Raw genomic sequence first — 24,769 nt, forward strand, 5'->3', positions numbered from 1 at the left:
CGACCGACGGAGCCGCGGCCGAACAAAGCGGCGCGGCCACAGTGACTTCAGCGCTCCGCCTCCGCCCGCCCCCACTCCGAACCTGCCCCGCTGCCGTCTCCTAGCAACGGGGGGACCCGCGCGCCCGACGCGCACCGACGGCGCCCCGAGCTGCGGCAGGGCGGCACCGCGCCCGCTGCTCCCCCGCCCCGCGGCGGGTGCTGACGGCGGCTCCGGACGGGGCTGGGGACGGCGGCGGGCGGCGGCCACCTGGCGGGGGGTGCGCGGCGGGGGCGGGCGGGGGGCGGGCGTTTCCTTGAGGGAGGTGCGGGGCGGGCGGTCGCGCTCCCGCCGCTCGGCCCCGCGCGGTGCCCGGTGCCTCCTCCTCGCGGCCGGACGGAGCGGGCGACCGGGAGCCCCTTGCGCGCCGGGCTGGAGGCAGATGGAAGCGGCCGCTCTCCGCGTACGCCCGGGGCCCTTCCGCCGCCGCAGCCGCTGGGAGGGAGCCGCCCTCGGCGGGGTGCGGGGGCGCGGCGGGCGCTGCCCCTGAGATGCGGCGCTCCGCGCCCGCCCCGCCGCCTCCCCGCGCCCTACCTGTGCCGGGCCCGCCGCCGCCCCTCCCCCGGCCCCGCCGCTGCCGCCGCCGCCGCCCCCGCGGGGGCCGGGACTGAGCGCGCCGCGCCGCCGAGCCGCGGCCCCGAGGAGAGGGCGAGGGAGCGGCAGCGGGATCGGCGCCGCATGATGTGGGTGCCGCTGCTGGCGTGCCTCACCGCGGGGATCGTCTCCGTGCCCAAGTGCCAGCGCGGCCCCGGGGCCCTCCTCGGGGCGGTCCGGCTGCTAGCGGCCGTGCCCGGACTCTGCCAGCGCCGTAAGTTGCCGAGCTGTTCGCCGTGCCCTGCCCGAGCGGGACGGCCGCTGTGGGGCAAAGGGGATGGCCGGGAGGCTACGGGCAGGTGGTGCGGTGGGTACCTAACGGTGGGGTGTGGGAGGGCCGGATCGGAGCGGTCGCTGCTCGCGTCCGGTTCTACGGGAGCTACTGGCACGGCCCGGCTGCGGGGAGCCGGGAGGCGGAGGGGCTGCCCCGGGGCGGGTAGGTGGTACGGTAAGCGCTCGGTTTGACAGCGCGGACTGAAACATGGGCATGAAGTTCAGGGATACTATTTTCCTCTACCTGCTCCAATCGGGGCGCGCTGACAGTTCGCTGGCACCAGCGGTGCTGCGGGCCGTGGAGCTCAGGTAAGAGTGGGGGACGCTTCGAGTTGCGGGCGAGCTTCTCAAAGCTCTGCCGTCAGATTAGGCCGAGGATTCTGTGCAGACGCACCTCCTGTGTCAGACAGCTCTCAGGTTAGTCCCGTGTTTCTCCAAGGATCCGGCTCCACCAGCAGGGACCAAGAGGCAGATCAAGTTGACAGCCACCTTCCCTTTCTTTTCTTTCCCTTTGTGGAGTAAATGCATATTCCGTGCTTAAGCCTGGAATTAATTTGAAATATTAACTTGTAACCTTTAAAAATAAGATTTGTAATGGGAACAATGCATTAGTCTTAAGTTCCTCCCTACATATGTGACAAATTCATGCCTAATTCAGTGGGATTTGCCCAGTGCTTTTAAAAACAATGGAATAATTTGTTAAGTTTTACAGAATAATTTATTTTGCTCTTTTGGCTTCATAGTTTGAGCTCAAAACCAAAATAAATGTCAATAGGAAAAATAAAATGTAATATTATTAAATGTCTTATGAAACATGACAGCTTTATCCAGCATTCCAGATTCTTTTCTGTGCAGTGTAATTGAGTTTGAAGACTAATTGAAACTTTATGGAGAGCTCTGTGCCTTAGTGCAGTGGTCTGCTTGCTTCTGGGTGCACAGTAATGCAAATAAGGTTGAGAACAGCACCGCATAGATGAGGACTGTGTGGGGGGCTTTTGCTCCACAAGATGCTTGCTTCCTATGTTGTGTTTGACAGTGAAAATGCACATGGGTGGTAAGTTGTGGGATACTTGTTTATTGTGACAACAGCTACCATGTCCGGCAGTCTGCAGCTCTGATAGATCTTGCTCTCTTCCCCTGTATTTGAAACTTCTGCTAATCTGTGAAAGCTGAAAGTTGCACTGAATTCTTCCTTTCATGCTTAATCACTTTATGGTCTAACCAAGAAGAGCATTTTGTTTTTCCTCGAGTGAACACATAAATGGTAGAGGTTTGGAGGCTTGCTGCTATTTTTTAATTTACTGCCCTGTCCATTTTGCTTTTGGCTGCGTTAGCTCTCTGCACCAGCACAGCACCACCTGAATTCCTTGAACTTCTGCAGGCTGCTGTTAGTGAAGCGCTGGGCAGCAGCTCCATGTACAGCTATTTGGCAGCGCAGCTTTGTTGAAGCAGCCACTACTCCATGCTTCTGCCTTGACAGCACTGGGCATGGAGAAGAGCATCACACTGTTCCCATGCCATCAGAGAGTTCAGATTATTTATGTGCACATTTGGCAGAATTTCTTGCACCGAATCTCCAGTTCTAAAAGGAACTGGAATGAATATGAAACATTCATGGGACTGAAATGTATTCATTCTTGTTGAAGCGTTTCTTAGTCTTCTAATTGAAAAATGTACAGTTTTTTGCTACCTGAAGTGCTTGCTCTGCAAAGTACAGTTTGAGATGTGAGTTCCTGCTTGGGTGTAAGTAAAGACAGAGTGTGGCCCCCAGTTTGCTGCTAAGAGGAGTGCAGAAGGAAATCTCCCAACACTATAAATTGCAAGTCCCAAATTAAAGGTTCTGTAAGCTCAGATAAAAGGTTAGTGTTGTTCCCTTCCACAAAGAGTCCCTTGTTCACTAAGTCTTACCGAAGGGAATTTACAGTTCACTAAGCCAACTAAAACAAGTACCTGACATAAGAGTGGAACTAATTCAAAACTAAATTTGTGTTATAGTGATTTACGCAGATCTCGTATTTATGATGGAGCACTAAAAACTGACGAAATCCTGAAGAACTAAACCAGCAAAGTGAATAGAAGCTGAATTCTACAGTGAGAGCACGTGTGTGCATTGTGTTAATCGGTTGTATAACTACTCCACTTACGTGCAGACAGAGTCTGCTCACTTGGCTCTTTCGGAAGCTAACTTCATGCAAGTCTTGCATCTGCTGTATTACCATATGGAGTGCATAGGGCTAAAATGCTGTAGAATGACTGATTAGTCCAGGTTAACAGAGGACATTGGTTAAAATCCAAGCATAATCTTTTTTTAAAAAAAAAAAAAAAAAAAAAAAAAAAAAAAAAAGGCAGTTTTTACATACATTAAAACTTGAATACTAAGATGTTTGGTGCTTTCAAAACTATCTGGGTTAATTATTCCTCCATGGAACTCAAGTAAGCAGAGTTTACATGTGATGTGCACTCTGAGGTTGGATGGCATGGTGATCTTTATCCCCGATTAAAGAACTGAAGAACAGTCACATGACAATTCTTTTGCACAGTCATGGTTGACAAATCTCATGACATTTTGAAAGTTGGAATTTTCAGTCTTCTTTATAGTATCTTTTGGAAAGACCAGATGGGGTTTTGGGGGAAGCAGAAGATCTGTGATGATAGCAGGGACAACTGTTAATTGATTTATCCAAATAGGATGACATCTGTTGCCAAACATAATCCACTGCTGTTCTCTTATCTGCTTCTTTGGTAGTTTGCCAGCCTTGACACATCAGATTCTCATGTGTGCTCCTTTTAGATATAAAGTTTCATTAATCGTTACTGTGTCACTTCTCAATGGAGTAGAAAAAGCCATTCAAACCACACATGAAAGAACTGTTTCTGAGGAGGTGGTTAGGAAATGTCTCCCCCCAACCTCTCCCTCCCCAATCAAACAAACAAACAATCTGAAATAAATTATATGACTTGGTAGCTTTAACCATGTGTCTGTATGTTGATTTCTATTTAGGGGCCCAGTGAAAGCTTTATTATATGGGGTATTCAGCATTGTGACAGTTCTGCTTTTTCTAAGTCTTAAAGCAATCCAAGGAGAAGAGAAAACCCATTTTAAATTTCCTGAGCCTATGTGGGTGATCTGCTCCCTAAGGTTATAAGATCATTTTTGTCAGTAGATTGCACTTCTGATAAACAGTAAGGAGGAGGTTTACTTACCTGCATGTTGCCTAAGGAATATATTATGCCAACAGTATGCATAAATTTACTTTGTAGTTTGCACAGTTCTCACCACTTGTTGCAAATTCATACATTTCTTTGTTTTTTGTTTTGTTTTGTTTTTTAATGAAGTAGTTATTTTATGGTTTTTTGCCAGTTGAATGAAATGGTGGTTGCACATGTACCATTTACAGTGTTTCTGTGCTACAGATGCTTGAGATGGTGTGCTTATGGGAAAAGAAAGGAGATGGACAATTTACTAACTTTACTAGAGGAGCAATAAGTATACTTTTGGTGTACCAGGCAGGTAGGGTTATTATGTAATTCTGGACACATTATTGCTGAAGAAAGTAGGGAAGGCAGCTTGAAGACTGCATGCAGCAGGAATACTGCTCATAGCAATTTGAAGAGGTGGTAGCTTCTTTTGTCCTTGAGCTTTCAAGGGCTGGAGCTGCAATAATGCCAGAGCAGATAGGAATTATGCTTCATTAATGAAGAGGCTTGGATGAGTAAATTTGATTTGCCATTAAAGTACAATTGAAGTTTGATTTAACTCTGCAGAACATCAGTAGGATGTTAGAATGTGAGCTTTATGTAAACCTAAGGAAATCTTCATCCAATACATCCTCTTCTATTTATATGTTCAACGTACATAAACAGGACATAAAAACATAATGCTTCACCATATGCTTCACTCACTGCAAGTAGGTATTCTTCAAGTTCCTGGAAAAAACTTAGTCATAAAATAAGAACATCAAGGAACTTTTCATGTGAATGACTCCTGAAGACAAAGCCACATAAATTCTAGGTGTTAGTGTAGACCAACAGAGAGTTACCAAGCGAAGATAGCTTCAAATCTGGGAAAGAAAACAAACAAACAAACAAACAAACAAACAAAATAAAAAAAATAATAAAAAAAAAAAACAACAATGAGATGTACATGTTAACTGGGTCTTGAATCATAGAATCATGGAATCACAGTGTTGGAAAGGACCTACAAGATCATCTAGTCCAACCGTCTTTCCTCTACTGTGCCTACAGAAAGCCACTAAACCATATCTACTAGCTCCTTATCCAGACACTTCTTGAATGCTCCCAGGGATGGTGACTCCACCACCTCCCTGGGCAGGCCATTCCGGTGCCTGACCACTCTTTAAGAGAAAGTTCCTTCTTATGTCCAGTCTAAACCTTATCTGATACAACTTGAAGTCGTTTCCTTGTGTCCTGTTTGTTGCCTGGGAGAAGAGGCCAAGTTCCTTCTCATCACAACCTCCCTTCAGAAAGTTGTAGAGTGCAATGAGGTCTCCTCTGAGCCTCCTCCAGGCTAAAAAATCCCAGCTCCCTGAGCCATTTCTTGTAAGACTTGTGCTCCAGACCCCTCACAAGTTTCGTTGCCCTTCTCTGGACACGTTCCAGTGCTTCAGTGTCTTTCTTGGAGTTGGGATGATTTAGTATTGCTAATCTACGGTAGTAGTTGTAAGATACTATATTTTAAAATAGCATAAATTACACTGAGTTCTTAGTAGAAGCTAAAGATTTTGTGTCTTTGCAACAGATCCACAGTAAGAAACGCTTTGTTGAACAAATAAAATATTTGTTGTATGCATGAGCTGTTTTTTTTTAATGACCAATATGCATCTAAAAAAACCTATAGCAAAAACAAGGGTTTTTTCATTGTTGGGGTAGGTGTATCTCATTGATTTAATGAGCTCTGTCAGGAAAGACAAACAGGGTGTCTTTGTTTTCAGTGTGCTCAGTGCTCTTAAAATACATTAATAACACTGAAATTGTTATATTTTCAAGAATTATATATGTGAACTCTACTTCCTATGTAGTTGGTAGTACAGACATTTTGGTATAGTTTCTCAAGTTGAATGTACTGAAAACAAAATTTTAGAGAACATCAATTCCTTTCTGTTAATACCCTTTTAAGTCAAATTCTTAAGGCCTCCGTGTTTATAATTATGTCCATCTTTCCAAGGAAATCTGGTTTAAAACTCCATAACTAATTACTGTTATCTAACCTGTGGAAAAGATGTAATACTTCTTTTTGATCTACTTAAATAGGCATAATTTTTGATGGACAAAATAGGAGATGGTTTGTTATTCTTCTCTAGGTACTCAAACTTCATTAAGGAATTTTATATATATATGTGTGTGTGTGTGTGACTTACATAAATGGACTTAGGCTATTTAGTTTTTGAGAAGGAAATAGGGCTATAATGAATTCTGTTCACTGTAATGGAATCTTTCTTCAAGATGAAGAGTCAACCTTTTGCCAAGCCATTCAGGATTCCCTCTTGTTCTGGTGGCAAAACAAAAATAACCCTTTTGTAAAATGGGTTTCAAGTTTATATGAATTTACAGCACTAGAAATCTGCTAAAAAGGCAATTTCTCACTGACTCTATTTTCCTAAGCTCAGAAGTTTGCAAAGTTCATAACTGACTCTTTTTCCTCATATGTTCCAATGCTCCCATGACTTCAGTGTCATATGCCTGCAGTAATTTCAGCCTGCTATTAACTTTGATGACAGTAATGAGTTTGAAGTATTTGTAATTACCAAAAGAAGTGAAGAGATGCATTTGAATTGTAATTATTGGAAGAGGAAAATTCTGTAGCTTCAGGCAGGTGGAATAATGCTCCGGGGTTCTGGACTTTTATTTTTCCTAAGGGCTCTTCTCTGCCCAGTGACTTGGATGTGTTACTGAGTTCCAGTCTTAAGATCTTTAGTATTTTTGGTATTTTGCTGCTGTTGTAGCTGTGTTATGAATAGAGCTGCATGATGTATGGTGGCATCTCAGAAGTCATCCAAATCTGATTAAACCAGCGACTCCTCTCTCCAAAACAAATTCTCTTCCTTCTCAGTGTTCAAGTGAGCGGGGCATAGTGAATTCCTCTTGCTGTACTGTAATTAAGAATATGATTTATGTCCACTTCATCTCCGCAGGGTGACAGGTTAGTTCTGTGCTGAAGACAACTTGTTTGAGATGGGAGGCTTCTTGCTGGACATCTGGAAGTTAAATGCAGCAAGATTCCCGTATCCTTGTACAAACAGGACTCCCAGGAAATAAACTTGAGACAACTTTCATTCTGGCATGAATGGTGTAAAATGATCTAAATAAAACTAATGACATAAGCAAGCAAGCTCTTCCAATCTAAGCAAAACTTTGAATTTTGCATTTTGCTGTCAAAGCTGTTGTGGTGTGAGTTCAGAGCATGAAATAAATAACTACCTGTTTGAAATCTCAAGGCTGCATGGTTGAAGGCTGTCCCTTACAGAGCATTTAAACTGCACCTGCAAGGTATTCGCATATGTGAGTACTTACATGCAGAACCACAAGCAGAAGCTTGCAATCAAAGACTGTATTTGCACCAGTAGTTAACAGTTAGTATGCAAGTCTGCACATTTTACAGCCTGCAGTCGTGTTTTATGTAGTCTTTACCCACAAATTATAAAAACCTAACAGGCTTATTATGTAAACCTAAAATGGAGGTTGGGCACTGCTTGTTCCTAGACAGATATGATTGCTATTTTTTTTTTCCTCTCTTTTTTTTTTTTTCTTTTTTTCTTAATGTTTGTGAACATGTGTGTCTTCTGTTACAGAATGTTAGTTTCTTATTATTCATTTAAAAGGTTTTTGTGTCCTCCAGTTTTTATGTTTATATGTGGAAAAACACTGCAGTTTAACTTGTCTTTGAAGGACTCATGCTTCAGCTGTTTCTCATCAAACTGTATCTTGAGTGTCTTGTGCTGTGTTATCACAGTTATTTGAAATAAGACAACGGTTTTTGCATTCAAAGAGAATAAAAGTAACAAAAATAATTTAAAAGAAAATCCCAGAAAGTTTTTACCACGTTCCATTGTTCTCATATCCAATGACTACATATGAAGATTCAAAACTATTGAAAAGCAAATTACTGAAACAACAAAAAGAGCTAACACATTATATTCCAGAAAGCAATAACATTTTTAACTACCCCTGCTGAATATATCTTCCTCCAGAAGTTGGGATCCTCGAGAAGATGGACATCCTACACTATGAGTCCATAAGATAGGTGGTTACCCTCTTTAATCCCAGTCTTTAATTTCATATTATTGAAGTTTTCTAATTGTGAGTGTAATCTGTCTAATTCATGCTCGGTGTTTTCTTTTAACCTTGGCTTGTCTTCTGTTTATACTAATACACGCAGTTATTTGGTTTTATATGTAAGCGCATAGTGAATTGAGGCTTTTGTTTTGTTTTAGGACAAACTTCTATAAAGCATAATTTGGCTATCATTTTGTTCTCAGCATTGAGGGTCCCGTTCCTGTAGATATTCAGCTTTGAGGGTTACAGCCTAGTATGAAATAAACTTGTCCCATTCCATAATGTATACACATAACAAGTCAGTAGAGTGAGTTATTTGCATTGCTGTGGACTAAGAACAGTGGATCAGATGGTCCATGGTGACACTCCTTGTGAAGAAATTGCTCTGAGCTATTCTGTGTTGCTGATGTGCTGCTTGCCAGTCATGCTTGCTAATACAGAAGCAATTCCAAGCTTTGTAAGAGCAGCATGGCTGTGTCCAAGCTGGCCAACTCCTAGGGAGATCCTAGCATCTGGAAATGACGAGAGTATAATGATTCCCATGTCCACGTTCTGTCCTTGAAAACAGGGGAATTAAAGCAGCTCCACACATCCTGAAGTTCCCTTTTAAGCAAAGGATTTAATTAAAAAAAAAAAAAAAAAAAAAAAAAAAAAAAAAAAAAAAAGAATTAAACCTTTTGCTTCCATATGCTTTATATTTTTACTGGTGCAATACTGTGCAAACAGGGCTATCAAACCTGTGCCATAAAAGCTAATGGCTGTTGGAAACAAGTCCCTTCTAATGGTATAATCAGAGTAAATTGTACTGTGTGTTTTTACTTGCCAGAGACAGAAGAGATTGGCTTAAGAAGCTAAACAGTCTTTGACTCATTGTTTGCAGACCTGGGTTGCATCAACAACATTTAACCATCTCCTATAAAAGCAGGAAGTTTCATGGAAAGGAGAGGCTGAAAGTAGACTTGGACAAGAAACACAAATTGTGTGTTATGAAAAATTTCAAGGTTACAGTCCTTGTTTTCATTCTGTATTGTGGCTTGGGAACAAAGTACTCAATAGAAGTCTCCCACATTCAAGGTCATGTTTGAGGCTGCAATTTGATGCTGTGTTTGTGTACCCCAACTGCTAGACCAGCAGCTATTTTTGTAGTACCTTTTCTGAAATACTATGTGCAGCTTTCAGACAAAAAGAAGAAATTCTTGATGAGAACTATGCATTTCTCTCAAAAACTAGAGTCTATATGAATCTGTATGAAGTTTCTGTTTTCAAAGTTTCTTTTTGAATGTTGTGCAATATTCACATCATCAAATCTCCCAGAGAGATGAGGCTAAGGAAGCTGTATATAGATGTAGGGAGGTGTCAGAAGTATCTCCTTGAAACCTTGCCTCATTCCCTAATTATGGAAGTGTGCACACCCCATACATACATGCTGGAAAACTCCATCACATGTGCCATCATGCAACATTCAGCACCAGCACATCCAGCTTCAAGATTACACATCCTAGCCTTTGCCACAATGTCCTTTTCTGTCAGAGTTTTCCTAACACTGTGTAGTTTAGGGTCTTCCTTTTCCTCATCTCCCTTTGCCTTATTTATCTGATACCCAGCATCAATTCTCCCAAGTTCAGAGCTTACACAGTGTGAATAAATGGAAGGTCTTGGCTTTATCTCTGCACAGTTTACACAGGTATGAACTGTAGTGTACTAAGGCAGACTGCTGCATTACTTGACATTCTGATGGCCCTTTAAGTCATAGTTGTGACTATGGTTTTGTTTTTGTTTTTGATTTTGCTTTTGTTTTTGTTTTTGCTTAATGACTAGTAGAAAAACAATGTCAAAGATGGCATGTTTTTTGTTTTTTTGTTTGATTGATTGATTGATTGATTGATTGTTTAATGGGAAGGTGTTTTTATTCACTTGCCATGGTAACAGAAGTATATTTCCTGGTCTTGGGACTTAACAGATGGGGGCTGACTTGTTCTCTTAAGGTAACCAGCAAAAGGCCAAGAGGGAATGACCTCAAGTTGCACCAAGGGAGGTTCATATTGGATATGAGGAAAAATTTCTCCTCCAAGAGTGGTGGTGCACTGGAACAGGCTGCCCAGGGAGGTGGTGGAATCACCATCCCTGGAGGTGTTCGTGAAACATGTACATGTACTAAGAAACATGGTTTAGTGATGGTAGGTTGGACTAAGTGATCCTGGAGGTCTTTTCCAACCTAATGATTCTGTGATTCTATGGTTCCATGAACAGTACCAGTCATGTTTTCAACCTTTCTTTTTCTCACCTCATCTTTCTTAGAAAATGCACATCTCACATACCCAGGTTTTGTATCTGGGCTCCTTTTGCTGCTTCTCTTGCTGGTGAAATGTTTTCAAATCTCTACAGCTTAGTCCTTTTTTAAACAAAACAGGAGAGTAGAAAGCAGAAAAGTTGTCTGGTAATTTCATTCAAGTAATCTTAGGAATTTATTCTGAATCATAATAGATTACAATTTTCAAAGTGAAATATTTTTTGGATGAGGGAGAGGACCTCCTGTTCAGAGGAATACCTTGTTACCCTCTTGGGAAAACATGGTGAAAAAGCATGCCTTTGAAGCATGGCATTATACACCAGGGGCAAAGAGACTGCTTATTGCTTGCTTGGAAAAAGGGAGAATGAAGCCCTAATTCCAGGATTAGGTTTTAGGATTGGTGGTTAAAGCATAGCCTCTCATTTTTTCCTTGTAATCTGAGTAAGAAAGTGTCAGACACAATAATCCTGGAAAAAATTCCCACTAACATTCTAACATTTTTACAATGCTTTTCATTGTATCTGTGCGTTCAGCCAAAGTGCATGGAGAAGCTGCACGTTAGCTGGGGCAGCTCTGGGCCTTGCAGCTCCCAAGGAAGGGCAGAAAGGTGGAGGTGGTTACAGTGTGCTGTGTGAGCTGCAGCATCCCTTAGAAACAAGGCTCCATGCTTGTTGCTGAAGTCATGTTATCAGAAGAGATGGGCAGGCAGGCCCATCTGCTGACATAGAACAAGTCTGGATGCATATTTTAAGGGGAAAAAATGTACAGATGAGATAATATTGTATCTTACCTTAAGTGGTGCTCAGCAGTCTGAGAACAATGATGAGGGAGTATAAACTGCTAATTATGTTTTGGCTTTCTGTTTTAAGAAAGCAAAGAGCGTGCATTCCATAAACATCATAAACGTGCAACTACAGCAAAGTCAGTACAAATCTCAATTCCTGGATGTACATGAACAACATGCTGACTGTTGGAAAACCTGTTTAGCATTCACTCCAACCCTAGAACACATTATTATTATTATTATTCCTACTCTCATACAAACATTCTGATCATGATAAAGTTATTTTCATAATACGAAGGCAGAATGTGATTATAACGTATACGATCCTTGTCTAATCTTGATCCCTCTTGTTGCTGAAGTTTAGGCTTGTCCTACCTTTTCTAAGTAGCTGGAGCACAGTTGAATGATGTAAGGGAGGCTAGAAAAGAGCAGGTTAACCTCCAGCACTCATTTTTTATTATATGCATATGCCTGTGCAGTTCCTAGCACAAAGGTTGGCCCTTGTTGAAAATAGCTTTTGGCATACATCAGTTCTAGTGAAGCCAGTAGAAACTTGCCCTTAGCTTTGGCTGAACAGTAACTCAGTCTTGTCTGGACTCTGTTTTTGGTGAAGTGGCAGGAAAAATCTCAGTTCTTTGTTGAGCCAACTCATATAAAAATGTTTCTTGCTCTAGCATGTGATTTTTAAAATAAACTGAGAAGTTTATACTGAATCAGTGAAGGTTTTAGAGTACATTTATAACCCAATAATAAATATTTGGTGAATGAAAGCATTTCTGTAGATGTTACTGCTATAAAGGATGCATACTTGGGAACTACAGTAGTGATGTAGCCAGAATGTGTCTGAGGCACTAATAAACCTTTTTCAAGTTTCTCTTTATTCCAAAAAAATCATTTTTTGGAGCCAATGGCACCAAGCCTGTCAGTTGCCAGTGCATGACTTCATGTTGCAAAAATGGAGCTCTGAGTCTGGAGAGTTATCTGCAGAGAAATTTGCATCCAACAGTACTGTGTACCTCATTTGGTAAAGCATTTCATCTTCCTTGATCAACCTGAAAACCCCCACTGGATTTTGAGATCTTTTCTTCTCTCTTAGCAGTTTAGAATGACAGAAAGGAATCCATATCTTTTAACAGATAGGATGTATTTATAAACTGAATCAGACTTTGGTAGATTCAGTGTCTAGCTCATACAGATAAAGGTTCAGCACCAAACCACACTGAAAAAAAAAATCTGTGACAATTCTATTTCAGTCTGTTTTTTTAATGGAAATACTATAGCTGTTCCAGTCATAGACACTTCTTAGTGTGTGCGCATTACAGTAAGACATGAATGTCTTGCTACATCATCATTTTCAGAAGTGTGAAAATTTGTGAGAGTACACTGTCTGTGTTATGCAAATGGAATTATATGTTTTCAGATCAGAAATTGTTATAGGGGTTGAATTAAGTCAAACTCACTGTTTGGTTTACTTCGGTTTACTGGTTGTGATAACCAGAGGCTGATTTCTCTTATCTTTTTAGCTAGATACAGAGATTTCTCACTTTGTTTTTGTCAACAGTTTATTAGAATAGTTCTTTCTCCTAGGGTGGCTGTTGCTAGGTTGGTATCCTCAAAGTTCATGGCATCATCTCCCCATTCTGCCCCATCCTGCTCTTTAGCCACCACTGTGCTGAAAATCAGCAGTTCCTGTCTTTTCTTGTGACTTCTACTGAAGCCATCTTTCTCTTTCACTTGGCATTCAGCTGAAGATGGAAGTGATGCTTCTGACCCAAGAACAATTACATTCCTTTTAGTTGTACTCCTTTAGCAACTCTTCACCTGGCCTTTGTCCTTAGTTGTGGCTAGGAGCAGGTCAGTGTTAAGCTCCACAGCTCTGTGAATGTCTGCACTGACCCCCATGTTACCATCTTCTTACACATGCAAAGAAGTTTTCTTGCATCAGTGTTGAAAGAGCTTTCTTGCTTACCCCATCCAAATCAAACTTGCTGAGTTTGTTTTTACAACAAAGCTTTTGGATTTTGTCTTGCCTTTTTCTCTCTCCTTAGCATCCCCTCCTGCATTTATCCCTGCCAACCTCTTTTTAAATATTATTTTTGTTTTCCAGTGCCTTCCCAGGCTCCTTTTCAGTTTTGGTTGTTTGTTTTTTGTTTTTTTTTTGTTTGTTTGTTTATTTGTTTTGGTTTGTTGTTGTTGTTTTTTTAATCACATCTGTAATTATTTTTCTTCCTTTCATATGCATTTCTTGCACTGAATACATGGCATAAATTGTAAACAGCCGTTTATATGAAATATCAGTCTGACCTTTGAAATCAATGGAATTGTTCCAAGCCTGTTATCAGTGTAATGCTGCAATTGTGCTTTATTAAGTTTTTCTGTCTTGATAATACTTACAGTGGTGCATATGTTGCTGATGGCAGTAATGTGCAAGCTATGATTAGTTCCTTGAATCATGTGTTATTCAGAGGGCCAGCTCAGTAGGAAATCTCATCTTTGGATCCATAGCTGAAATTGGTTAAAGAAAGATCTAAAAAAGAAGGAATTTTAGTAAATGTGTTCCTAATGCTGCCTTTCATTGTGAAAAGTTTCTCTCACTGGTCTAAAAAGAGAGATGATTTGCATTGTGGCAGGTTGGAAAGAAGTAACCTGAGAGACAGCACTTGGTCACAACTTTGGATGACAAGTTTTTTTCCAACTGCTTTGATGTGGTGATATGCCTTTTATCATTGTGGATCACTCAAAAGATGTAGACTTTCCAGTATGTACTAGTTCATTTTGTTTCCAGTGTGTTGTATACCCATATGGTAATCCACGCTGAATGTGCCCCTGAGCAGTGGAGTGGCACCATACTGCTGTGCTCTGACAGGTCATATCCTGTACTTCCTTGTGACTGCTGTCAGGCCAATTCTGTCCCACACAAGAGAAAAGAACATCTCTTCTCTGTTATGGCTGCTAGAGTTTCATAGCAGAGACACAGAAATACTAGTAGTATAAGCAGTGACCTGTAAAGCACAGGTCATAAAGAGGGTATGAAGGACTTCGCCCATAGACCTGCTGTAGGCACAGCTATTTGCTGTTGTCAGTGCGGAATTATGTCTTCAGTCTGTGACATGCTGCATTGGATAAGTTTGTGTCGGCTTCTGCAAAGAAAAAAAGAAGAAATCTACCTCTTCTGGGAAGCTATTCATTCCAGAAAATGTAGGGGGGGAAATATAATGGAAGGTGAGAAAATATTTTGTGTTCTGTGAAGAGTGAATAATGAATAACTCAGACAAGTGCAAATAACTTAAAATGAAAATGTCGACAAAGAGATAAGCTACCTGGTTAACACATTTCATTGGGCAGTAAATCAGCAAAGTATGTGCTAGAGATAGATTTTCACTTCAAAATTATTTTATGTCAGGATTTTAAAAATTTGGCCTCGAGAATAAATTTTATACTATGCGTACATACAGTTCTAAACTGTAGATACCAAAAATGCTGTAAGTATTCCCTCAGCGGGCTGCTTTTGTTCTGTTTTACTTCTGTTTGGATACAGTGTCATCATCCTTAATCTGGTGAAGTGATTTTTGAAATCTTAGTTTGAAATTAGGTATTTTACAATTCGCCCATACCTTCATAAATCATTAAATGTTTGGTTTTATATTTCATTGCAGCGGAAAACAGATGTGCCACTTCAAATGCAGTAACATGTACAAAGTGTCTTGCTCTGGGTCCAGAGTGTGGATGGTGTGCTCAGGAGGTATGGCATTTTGATTACTTATTTTTTACTTTAAATTCTAGCTGCTCATGATCTTTATAAAGATAAAAGACTTCTAAACTGTGAAAATTATAGTGAGAAATAGCAGGAAAATCTTTAAATGTCCTCTGGACACAGCACCTGAGAAATATACATGAAATATATTTAATTTCCAGAGGAGAAAATATAATCTTTTATTTAGAAAATTGCAGTAATTTTAAATAAAGTGAGAACTTTTTAACATGTTTCATCTGCTTTGTAGACAGATTTGAGAGTTCAGCAGTTTTTTACATCAAAATTAAAATTACTCATCAATAATTTATATTAAGTTGTTATATATCAGAGCAAGTCTATACATATTTATCTATTGCATTTAGCAAGAGGTTTTACTAACAGTAAAGTTAGCATCAGCTTCACCACATTTTATGTCCCCTGTCGCAAATGGAAAAAATGATGCTTTTCTATTTTGACATCTGAAACTGTTGGTTCTGCTACTCGTCATAGGAGGTGAATCTCAAATAAGAAGAATTAAGCTGAAATTGGTATTGCTTTGACAACTATGAGAATGTGTTTTGTTGGTTTTTTTTTTCTGTTTTTGTTTGAGGAAAAAAGAAATATTTATGTGATTTCAAGTGACAGTGGACTATTTAAGCAGTTCAGAGGAGCGAGGTTTTTAAGAATGTTGCTGAGTACTGCAGGGTAATATGCTCTTCAAGGTCATATGCAAATCATTTCTTGTAGCTTTCAGGTTAGCAGAGAAGGTAATTAAAATCCTAAGGAGTGCATGGAAGAGATAAAGAGTGTAAAGCACTAGAATACCTTTATTCTTACTGTCTTAGATTGGTTAACTTACTATGAAAGAAGGGTAAATAATGCAGGGATGAATAGAGGCAGGGAGAACTTGTTGTCCGTGAGTTCTAGGGCATATGTACATGGCACAATGGCTTACAGTGTGGAGTGGTCCCTTATTTTCACATGATGTCATTACTTACAAGAAGGCACAATTTTATCCTGCAAGGTCTGTATTTATCATGGAGTAGTGTCTTAGCCTTCTAGTGCTATGGAGCTGTAGAAGCTTTCTTTAAAACAGATGCTGAGAACTGACTGGGTTTGACTTCTGCTCTGCTTCTTGTGCCTCACTTCTCACATCAATCCTAAGAGCTTTCATGGTAGGCAGGGGTTTCTCAAACCTCTTTACATTGTGCTTTGACAGTCATAGAGTCATAGAATCATAGAATTACTCAGGTTGGAAAAGACTTCAAAGATCATCAAGTCCAACCACAGCATAGCCATAGTACCCTACCTCTAATAACCCTCTTCTAAATCATATCTCTGAGTACCACATCTAAATGGCTCTTAAACATCCAAGGATGGTGACTCAGCCACCTCCCTGGGGAGACTATCACAGTGTTTGACTACCCTTTCTGTAAAGAAGTGTTTCCTAACGTCCAACCTAAACTTACCTTGGTGCAACTGGAAGCCATTTGCCCTTGTCCTGTCACCTGTCATCAGTGAGAAGAGACCTGCCCTGCTCTCACTGTAAACATATTTCAGATACTGGAAGAGAGCAATAAGGTCTTCCCTCAGCATCCTTTTCCCCAAACTAAACAGCCCCAGCTCCTTCAGCCTCTACTCATAGGGTTGATTTTCCAAGCCCTTCACCAAGCCTCATTGCCCTGCTCCAGTACCTCCACGTCCTTTTTGTACTGAGGTGCCCAAAAATGAGCACAGTACTCAAGGTGAGGCCTCACCAATGCTGAGTACAGGGGCAGGATGACTTCCCTAGTCCTGCTCACCACACCATTCCTGATACAAGCCAAGATGCCACTGGCCTTCTTGGCCACCTGGGCACCCTGCTGCCTCATATTCAGCCAACTGTCTATCAGCACACCAAGGTCCCTTTCCATCAGGCAGCTTTCCAGACACATCTTCCCAAGCCTGTAGGGCTGCCTGGGGTTGTTGTGACCTAACTGCAGGACCCAACAGTTGGCCCTATTGAAACTCATGCCGTCAGTTCACCTATGCATTGTCCATGTTTCTGGAATGGCAAAACCCATATTAATTCAGATGGAAATTTTTCAAAGTAATGTTACAGGAGCAGATTTCAATGCAGCTGTTTCATCTGCCTGTACTATAATAATAAAAGCAGCCATAAAGAACACTTGAGATGCTTTGATTTTATGTCCTCACACAGTGAACTTCAGAAAATGCTATATATCTGTTCATTTTCATTGGTAACAATGAGAGTGAATAAGTTCTTTGGGTATTTAAAAATCTACCTTTTGAAATTTGTGTAAATTTCAGACCTAAGAGGGTAGCCTCTGTTGTCTATGATAAAGAAGGTTGTGAAAAAAACAGTATCAGAGGTACGCGACAAAAAACAGTAGGAACTTAGAAAATGAGATACATGACTTACAAGTCTCATTCTTCAGAGGCTTTCTCCGGTCTTTTCAGTGACAATTTATTCTCTATTACAGAGTGGGATGTATGCATTTTTTGATTGTTTATTTTTCCCATCTGCCTCTGAAGTATCAGAGATTGTCCATTGTTTGGTCTCCAGCTGTGGCTGCAATGGATTAATGGCTTCAAATAACACAAAGGATCTTGTCAAGCCTTTTTTATTCCTTGCATGATCAGGATCATGCTAATCACCAGATTTGTGGTCAGGAAGGAATTTTGCACTGGTTCATGTTGGCACAATCTTGGCAGCTTTGTCCTTTTACTGCTTCTGAGATCATCCTACTACTAACCATTTTTCTGTTGTTACAGAGACTTTTTTCTTATTTGTGGCATCTTAAACTCTCCAGTCCCATTGTACATAAATTCCTCTTTCTAGGGATTGAAATGATATAGTCCAGCTGGTCTTCGACTTTTGTGTAGGCTATAGGGTAAAGCCTAAAATTCTGCAATTGTCAAATTCAGGTTAGAGACATGTAAAGCTTTTACTTTTAAATACTAGCCTAGGATTACTCTGACAGTAAATATGTTTAGAAATCATGCAAATGACATTTTCTTGGTGAAACTAATTCATAGCATAGCACAGAACTTTTTTACTGACACTGACAGTACATAGTTTCCTTTTCCTCCAAAGTCATCATGTTCTGTTTGTGCAAGATCCTCTTTCTCACACAAAAGTTTTGTTCTTTATAGAAACATAGTCATTGCAGCAATTAGGTTAACATCTAATTTAAATATTTTGGCATTACACTTATTAAAAACATATGGCTTCCATGAACTACTTTTATTCATGCAATTATAGTAGCATGTTTTATTGTTTCAAAGGCTATTAGTTTGTTTTTCTCTTTCGTTTGAAGACACTACAGTTGGGGTTTTTTCAGCTCAAATTGTTTTGTACTTTTTATTTCTCATAAAATAGGATTTCATGGCTGACTCAACACAGAAGGGACGCTGTGACACTGTTTTCAACTTATTGAAAAGAGGCTGCCAGTCGGATTTTGTAGAAAGTCCCACAGTTCATGTTACAATACCCAGAGACCAAGAAACAAATACACAAGTGATTCCAGGAAGAGTTTCGGTCCAACTGCGTCCAGGTTGTTTGTTTGTTGTTTTTTTTTAGCATTCTGTCTTTGTAATGATAAAACTGGAAAAGCAATGTCACCACTTCTTCCGCTTTCACCAGTCTCCATTCAAAGAAATGACTGATGGTCTGCTTTGCACTTAGTCATGGTATTGGGATCTGAGCTAGCCCTAGAAATGTCTGCAATCACATTTATTTCTGAAGGCTTTGACACAACTGGATTAAAAATAAAACCCTGGTCTAGTGGTTGGTGACCCTGCCCATGGCAGGGGGGTTGAAACTGGATGATCATTTTGGTCCTTTTCATCCCAGGCCATTCTATGATTCAATGATTCTGTGATGATTAGTGAACCATTTAGCCAGTAGTGAAACAAAACCTAGGGTTCCATATGCTATGCTGAAGCTTCTGCTTGAAGGAGACTGAAGAATGAAATTCATAGAACTACAGAAGAACTTTTGATATGTAGACATTCTGCCTGCATTTAATTCCCAGGGAAATTCAATGATATACAGTGACAGTGGGACAGACATAAATATTTTACAGTAATCAAACCAAAGATGGTTTTGTTTTGATTCTATTTTTTCATCAGTATTTACAAGAATCCCAACTATATGAATATGATGTTTCCTGGATACATTAGCATACTTCGGAGAGTCAGCCCTGAAGTGACTAGCCACAATTTATATGCAAATCTGTGTCCTTTTTCAGTTGTAACTGCTATTTGCTATAATGGGAGAAGTCAGATGTTCAGGGAATGTTCTTGAGAGAGGAAGAAAAGCAAGATGTTTTCTAAGAAGAGTTCACTTACGGCTTAGTTTTGAACTATGCTTCAAGGTTTCATTTACTCTTGGGAGGTTTTTTTGTTTGCTTGTTTTTATGTTTGCTGACACAAACAACTTTGTGCTGAGGTTGCTGCAAAGATAATACATTCTTAAGAGTGTATGTTGAAAAGTAGTGTGTTAATTTATTTATTTCCTTTGAATCAGGAAGTGAGGCAAGTTTTATCTTAAAAGTTCGTCCTCTGGAGAAGTACCCTGTGGATCTTTACTATTTAGTTGATGTGTCAGCTTCTATGCACAACAACATAGAGAAACTAAATTCCGTTGGATTTGCTTTATCTAAGAAGATGGAGAATATTTCTCTTGATTTTCGACTTGGGTTTGGATCCTATGTGGATAAAACTGTGTCACCCTATATTAGCATTCATCCAGGTAGAATCCATAACCAGTGCAGGTATGTAATCTTTTGATATTTACTATAGAACTGAGAACTGATTTAATGACACAAATATTCATTATGTGTATGCATTTTAAAAGCTCTCCAGAATCTGGTTCATTATAATATGAGTCTCCAGCAAAGTTCCTAATAATGTACTGAAAATTATTATTCAATGTTAACTTCTGAAATATCTGGTGTATCATTTTTAAAACATTTGTTGCTGTACAAGAAAAATGTGCAATGTTTTCCTTATAAAAACAAGCTTTCTTAGTCTGTCTGAATATGTTTTTCATTTAATTTTATAGCATATATTCTCAGTGAGTTTGGATATATGTTGCATAGATTCATTACAAAGAATTATACCTTCTGACCCAAGACTTCTCTTCTGATGTATGATCTTGCATTCATGAGCTTTTTCTTTCAAAAGTCTACATTTGTTGATGTGATTCACTTCCTTTCATTTATTGAACAAAAGGAATCATTTTATTCAATTCCACCATTGTTTTATGAAGTAGCTCCCATTTTAAATGACAAAGGTGTTCTGGCTTGAATTTCATTTTTCATGTGTTTTATTCCTTGCATTCAACACATAGGTAAAGTGAAGAGTCACTTTGGAAATGGTCCAAGAGGACAAGATTATTCACATTAGATTAAAAACTCTGTTATGCATAATATTTGGTAAAGTACATATTAACATATTTGTTTTTATTTCATACAGTGATTATAATTTAGATTGTATGCCACCTCATGGTTATATTCACGTGCTATCCCTGACTGACAACATAGCGGAATTCAGAAATGCAGTGAATAAACAAAAAATTTCTGGGAATATTGATACACCTGAAGGGGGTTTTGATGCAATGCTCCAAGCAGCTGTGTGCCAGGTAAGGAATGCATCAACAAAAGACCAAATGGTACTTCAGACATGAATATACATGTTACAACTGTGCTCAGTGTTACTGAATTCAAATTGTCAATTATAGGCCAGAAACTAGAAGGAATTCTTTCTCCTGTTTCATTATTTCCTTTTAAGCTATGCATTTTGGCTTCAGATGAAACTGAGAAAGGAATTAGGAAACAGAATGGATAATGAAATCAACTGCTTCTTGCTTGAACAGACATGTGAATTACTTTCAGTCAATTACAAAATCAGTGTCAAAAATCACTGACGGCCTCCTAGCGCTCCCTATGAAAGACATACCATTTGGCATTTCTGCTACTTAAGAGTGTACTTGAAAACTGAAGAATCACTTCCATATAGAAAGAGACGGAAAAAAATTGCATCAGTAGTTTCCAAGCTGTAAGACTATTAAATAACAGTGATTTGTTTGTTCTTAAAGGCTTTTTTTGCATGCTATTTTCCTTGAAGTAGTGCAGTGAAGATTTTGAAAGTTTACCGATTCTTGGGTTTACTAATGCTCTGTAGGATACGTGATAGTTCTGCTCCCAGCCAAACCACAGGCTTCTAGTGCAATTCTTGTTTCTTGGGATGATGTCAATGTAACTCTTTTATCTTGACCATTTTCACATTCTCTTTTGGAGGATTAGAAGGAGTCAAGATCAAAAAGGAACCCAAGCTATGATAAAAGTGAATTCTGTGGTTCCATTTTTATTTTCAGTTTTTGATGAGCTGTATCACAGGTATTCTCAAACTCTGTGATCACAGCTGTTAGAAAAAAATATTCAGAAGCTTTGAAAAAGTTCCTTAAATTGCAGTGATTCTCACTGGGTACATTCCACACTTATGACTTGTGAGTTTTAGAATCAGCTGTACTTCCTAAAGCAATAGAATGAAATAGAATGACAGCATGGACTAAGGAGCACCTCTCTTATGAAGAAAGGTTGAGGGAACTGGACTTGTTCAGCTTGGAGAAGAAAAGGCTTTGAGAAGACCTCATTGCCTTCCAGTACTTGAAGGGAGCATGGAGAGGGAATGGCTGTTTGCATGGGTTGATAGTGATAAGACAAGGGGGAATGGTTTTAAACTAAAACAGGAGAGATTTAGGTTAGATATTAGAAGGAAGTTCTTCACTGAGAGGGCGGTGACGCACTGGCACAGGTTGCCCAGGAAGGTTATGGATGCCCCATCTCTGGATGCGTTCAAGGCAAGCCTGGATGTGACTCTGGGCAGCCTGATTCAGTGTTTGGTGACCCTGTGCATGTCAGGGGGATTGAAATTAGATGATTTTTGAGGTCCTTTTCAACCCTGGCTATTCTGTGATTCCGTGATTCTGTAGAGTTTGCAGATGTCACCAAGTTGGTAGGGAGTGTCAGTTTGTCTTTAGAGGGATCTGAACAGGCTCGATCACTGGGCTGAGGCCAATAGGAGGAAATTCACACAAGACCAAGTACCAGGCCCTGCACTTTGACCACAATAACCCCAGGCAACACTACAGGCTTGGGGCAGAGTGGCTGGGAGACCATGCAGAGGAAAAGGACTCAAAAGTGTTAGTCAATGCTAGACTGAACATGAGCCAGCAGTGTGCCCAGGTGGCCAAGAACGCCAATGGTATTCTGGCTTGTATAAGAAACAGTGTTGCCAGCAGCACCAGGGAGGTGATTGTCCTACTGCATTCAGCTCTGGTGAGGCTGCACGCACTTAGCACAAAGAAGGCACTGAGGTCCAGGAGTGTGTCCTAAGAAGGGCAAGGAGGCTGTAAAGGGTCTGGAGCTCAAGTCTCATGGAGTGGCTGAGGGAACTATTATTGTTTAGTCTGAAGGAGAAGAGACCTCTTTCTTATGCTCAATTTTGTTTCCTTTTCAGAGCCACATTGGATGGCGCAAAGAAGCCAAGCGACTGCTTCTTGTAATGACAGACCAAACTTCCCATCTAGCCCTAGATAGTAAATTAGCAGGGATCGTGATTCCCCATGATGGAAACTGCCATTTGAAAGATAATGTGTACGTCAAAGCTACGAGTATGGTAAGGTATATGTCATACATTCTGCCTTCAGGGAAGTGGTGTAAATGAGGTTTTTAGGTCGATGTCAGAGCACTGCTTTTAATTCAATCGTTAAAATAATATTTTCCCAGGTAGGCACGTTGTGTAATAAAGAATCAGTTGCATGGAAATATTGACAGCCTTTTCATCTGAGATAAAGTGTTTTGTAGTCGAAATCAACAGTACCGAACACAGGAGAATATATTAGTGTTTTTTAATGTGTTTTTTACTGTCATCTCACAAGAATGGAAATATTCTGTATAAAACATAAGTAGGAGGCTGTGATATTTTGCAGAAGATCATAACGTGTCAGAATCATAATGTGCTCATGAGACAAAGGTATTGATCATGCTTTATGGTGAGAAGATACATAGTTGCATTGTTTGAAGAGACTTTATAACTGAAGATGTGTAACAGTGATGAGCTATTCCAACCTTGATGGTCTAGGAAATACTTAGGTACCACAAAGCTTTGCTGTGTTAATGCAGCAGTAAATATATTTGAATCTCACAGCATAAAACAAATGTGTTGAAATACATTACCTGTGTTAAAAGTTGCTTCAAATCAACTGTAACAAAATAATAAGCCTTTAGTAGGTACTTTTAACTTTAAAAAGGATTTCTTCAAGTATGTACCAAAAAGTTGTGAGTGATTAAGAAAGAATTGTTTTCATGAGATTTACACTATTGAACTTGATATTTCCTTGAATGAACATAATTCATTCATTTTAAGAAATGTGAATCATTACCAAATTACTGTGTAATCACCAGAAAATAGAAATATGGACTGTGGTGTCATTACAGCACACAGTGTTTTCATAGCTTTTTCCATGGCACTCAGTTGAAGTATCTAGCCCTTGTTCAGGCCAGGCTGTTCAGGAAATCACTAAGAGCTGCGTGCAGGCTGGCCCTGAACTGGATCTCAGCACAGATGCTTACTGGGACGGAGAAGCAAAAAAAGATTACAGTGAAACACAGGAGATTTCCAGTAATAGGGGAGTGTTCAGAACCTTACCAAGTGGAGGAGGCAGCTGAGGATATGATGATGGGAAGGTCATCTGGATTTCTGATTATACGATGCTCTTACAGTAACTCACTCCTTCTGTCACCTTTTGGATAATCCCTCACTGATGTCAGGATTATTTATTTCCCTCTAACTAGTCTGTTCATTTTCAGTATTTCTAGTGTCCCTAGGAAAAAAAACAATGCCTTCCTTTGTTCTGCAAAAGCAAAGAATCCAGAAACTCCTTTCCCAAAGCAGAGCATACTTATGGGTTATGATGTCCCTATCTCTACTTTTTTTCCACTGCTTTACTGAACAATTGGTGTAGATACAAATCTGTCTCTATCTATTGACAGTTTCAGAAAACAACAACAACAACAAAAAAGCTGTCCAACTTGAAAAATTAACTTCTATCTGAAAAACCTCACCAATATAAAATGCAGGCAAAAATCTCTTTACAGACTAAATTAATCTCCAGAGGCTGATTGATGGCTGACTAAAGATTTTAATTTTTTTAAAATTCTGGGATGAAGAATCATTTTATTATCCCATTTACAGTAAGAAATCTCCATTATTTTTGCTTTTGAGGCTTTTGTGAGATTATGTAGTCTTTCAGGCTGTCCAAATGAGACGACCTTGAAGGATACTGAGATCAGCACATTTTGGCCCATGTGTTGTCTTTATTCAGCCACTGGCTAAGTTTTGCATGCCTGCATCTAAAATTTAGTAATGGAACAGGTGCCGAGTGGAAATCTTTCTCAGTATCAGACATTTTCTGGAGCAGATTTGACAAAATAGCACAGTAATGTTTAGAAGAGTAAGTGTACTGGGTTCCTATTTTTTTTTCTTCTCAGTAGCATATAGTCTGTGATTATTTCAGATATATTCTCATTAGGAAAAAAGAAAATCTATGCAACTAATATTTAAATGAGATGTGAAAATCTACCACTTCTTTTTTTAAAAGGCTGCAAAGAAGAAACATAGTTTTCTTTTTTTTTTTTTTTCTTTTCCTTCTCAGTTCAATTTTGACGTGCTATGTTAAATTAAACAGCCATCT

At 39.9% G+C, this 24,769-nt stretch overlaps 1 protein-coding gene across 3 annotated transcripts in view; it reads left to right on the top strand.

The window, feature by feature from the left end:
* Window positions 1–633: 633 nt before the first annotated feature.
* ITGB8 (integrin subunit beta 8) overlaps window positions 634–24,769 on the top strand; it is a 48,057-nt gene continuing 23,921 nt past the window's right edge. For 2 of the 3 annotated variants that reach the window (XM_072327716.1, XM_072327717.1), the window contains exons 1-6: window positions 634–847; window positions 14,930–15,015; window positions 18,389–18,563; window positions 19,538–19,784; window positions 20,488–20,653; window positions 22,534–22,692. In XM_072327716.1, coding sequence (XP_072183817.1) covers window positions 718–847; window positions 14,930–15,015; window positions 18,389–18,563; window positions 19,538–19,784; window positions 20,488–20,653; window positions 22,534–22,692 — 963 coding nt within the window. In that variant the 5' untranslated portion in view covers window positions 634–717. The remainder of the gene's footprint in view (window positions 848–14,929; window positions 15,016–18,388; window positions 18,564–19,537; window positions 19,785–20,487; window positions 20,654–22,533; window positions 22,693–24,769) is intronic. The other variant, XM_072327718.1, reaches the window with a different exon arrangement.

Source organism: Excalfactoria chinensis, chromosome 2, assembly GCF_039878825.1.
Source record: "Excalfactoria chinensis isolate bCotChi1 chromosome 2, bCotChi1.hap2, whole genome shotgun sequence".
NCBI classification, from domain to species: domain Eukaryota; kingdom Metazoa; phylum Chordata; class Aves; order Galliformes; family Phasianidae; genus Excalfactoria; species Excalfactoria chinensis.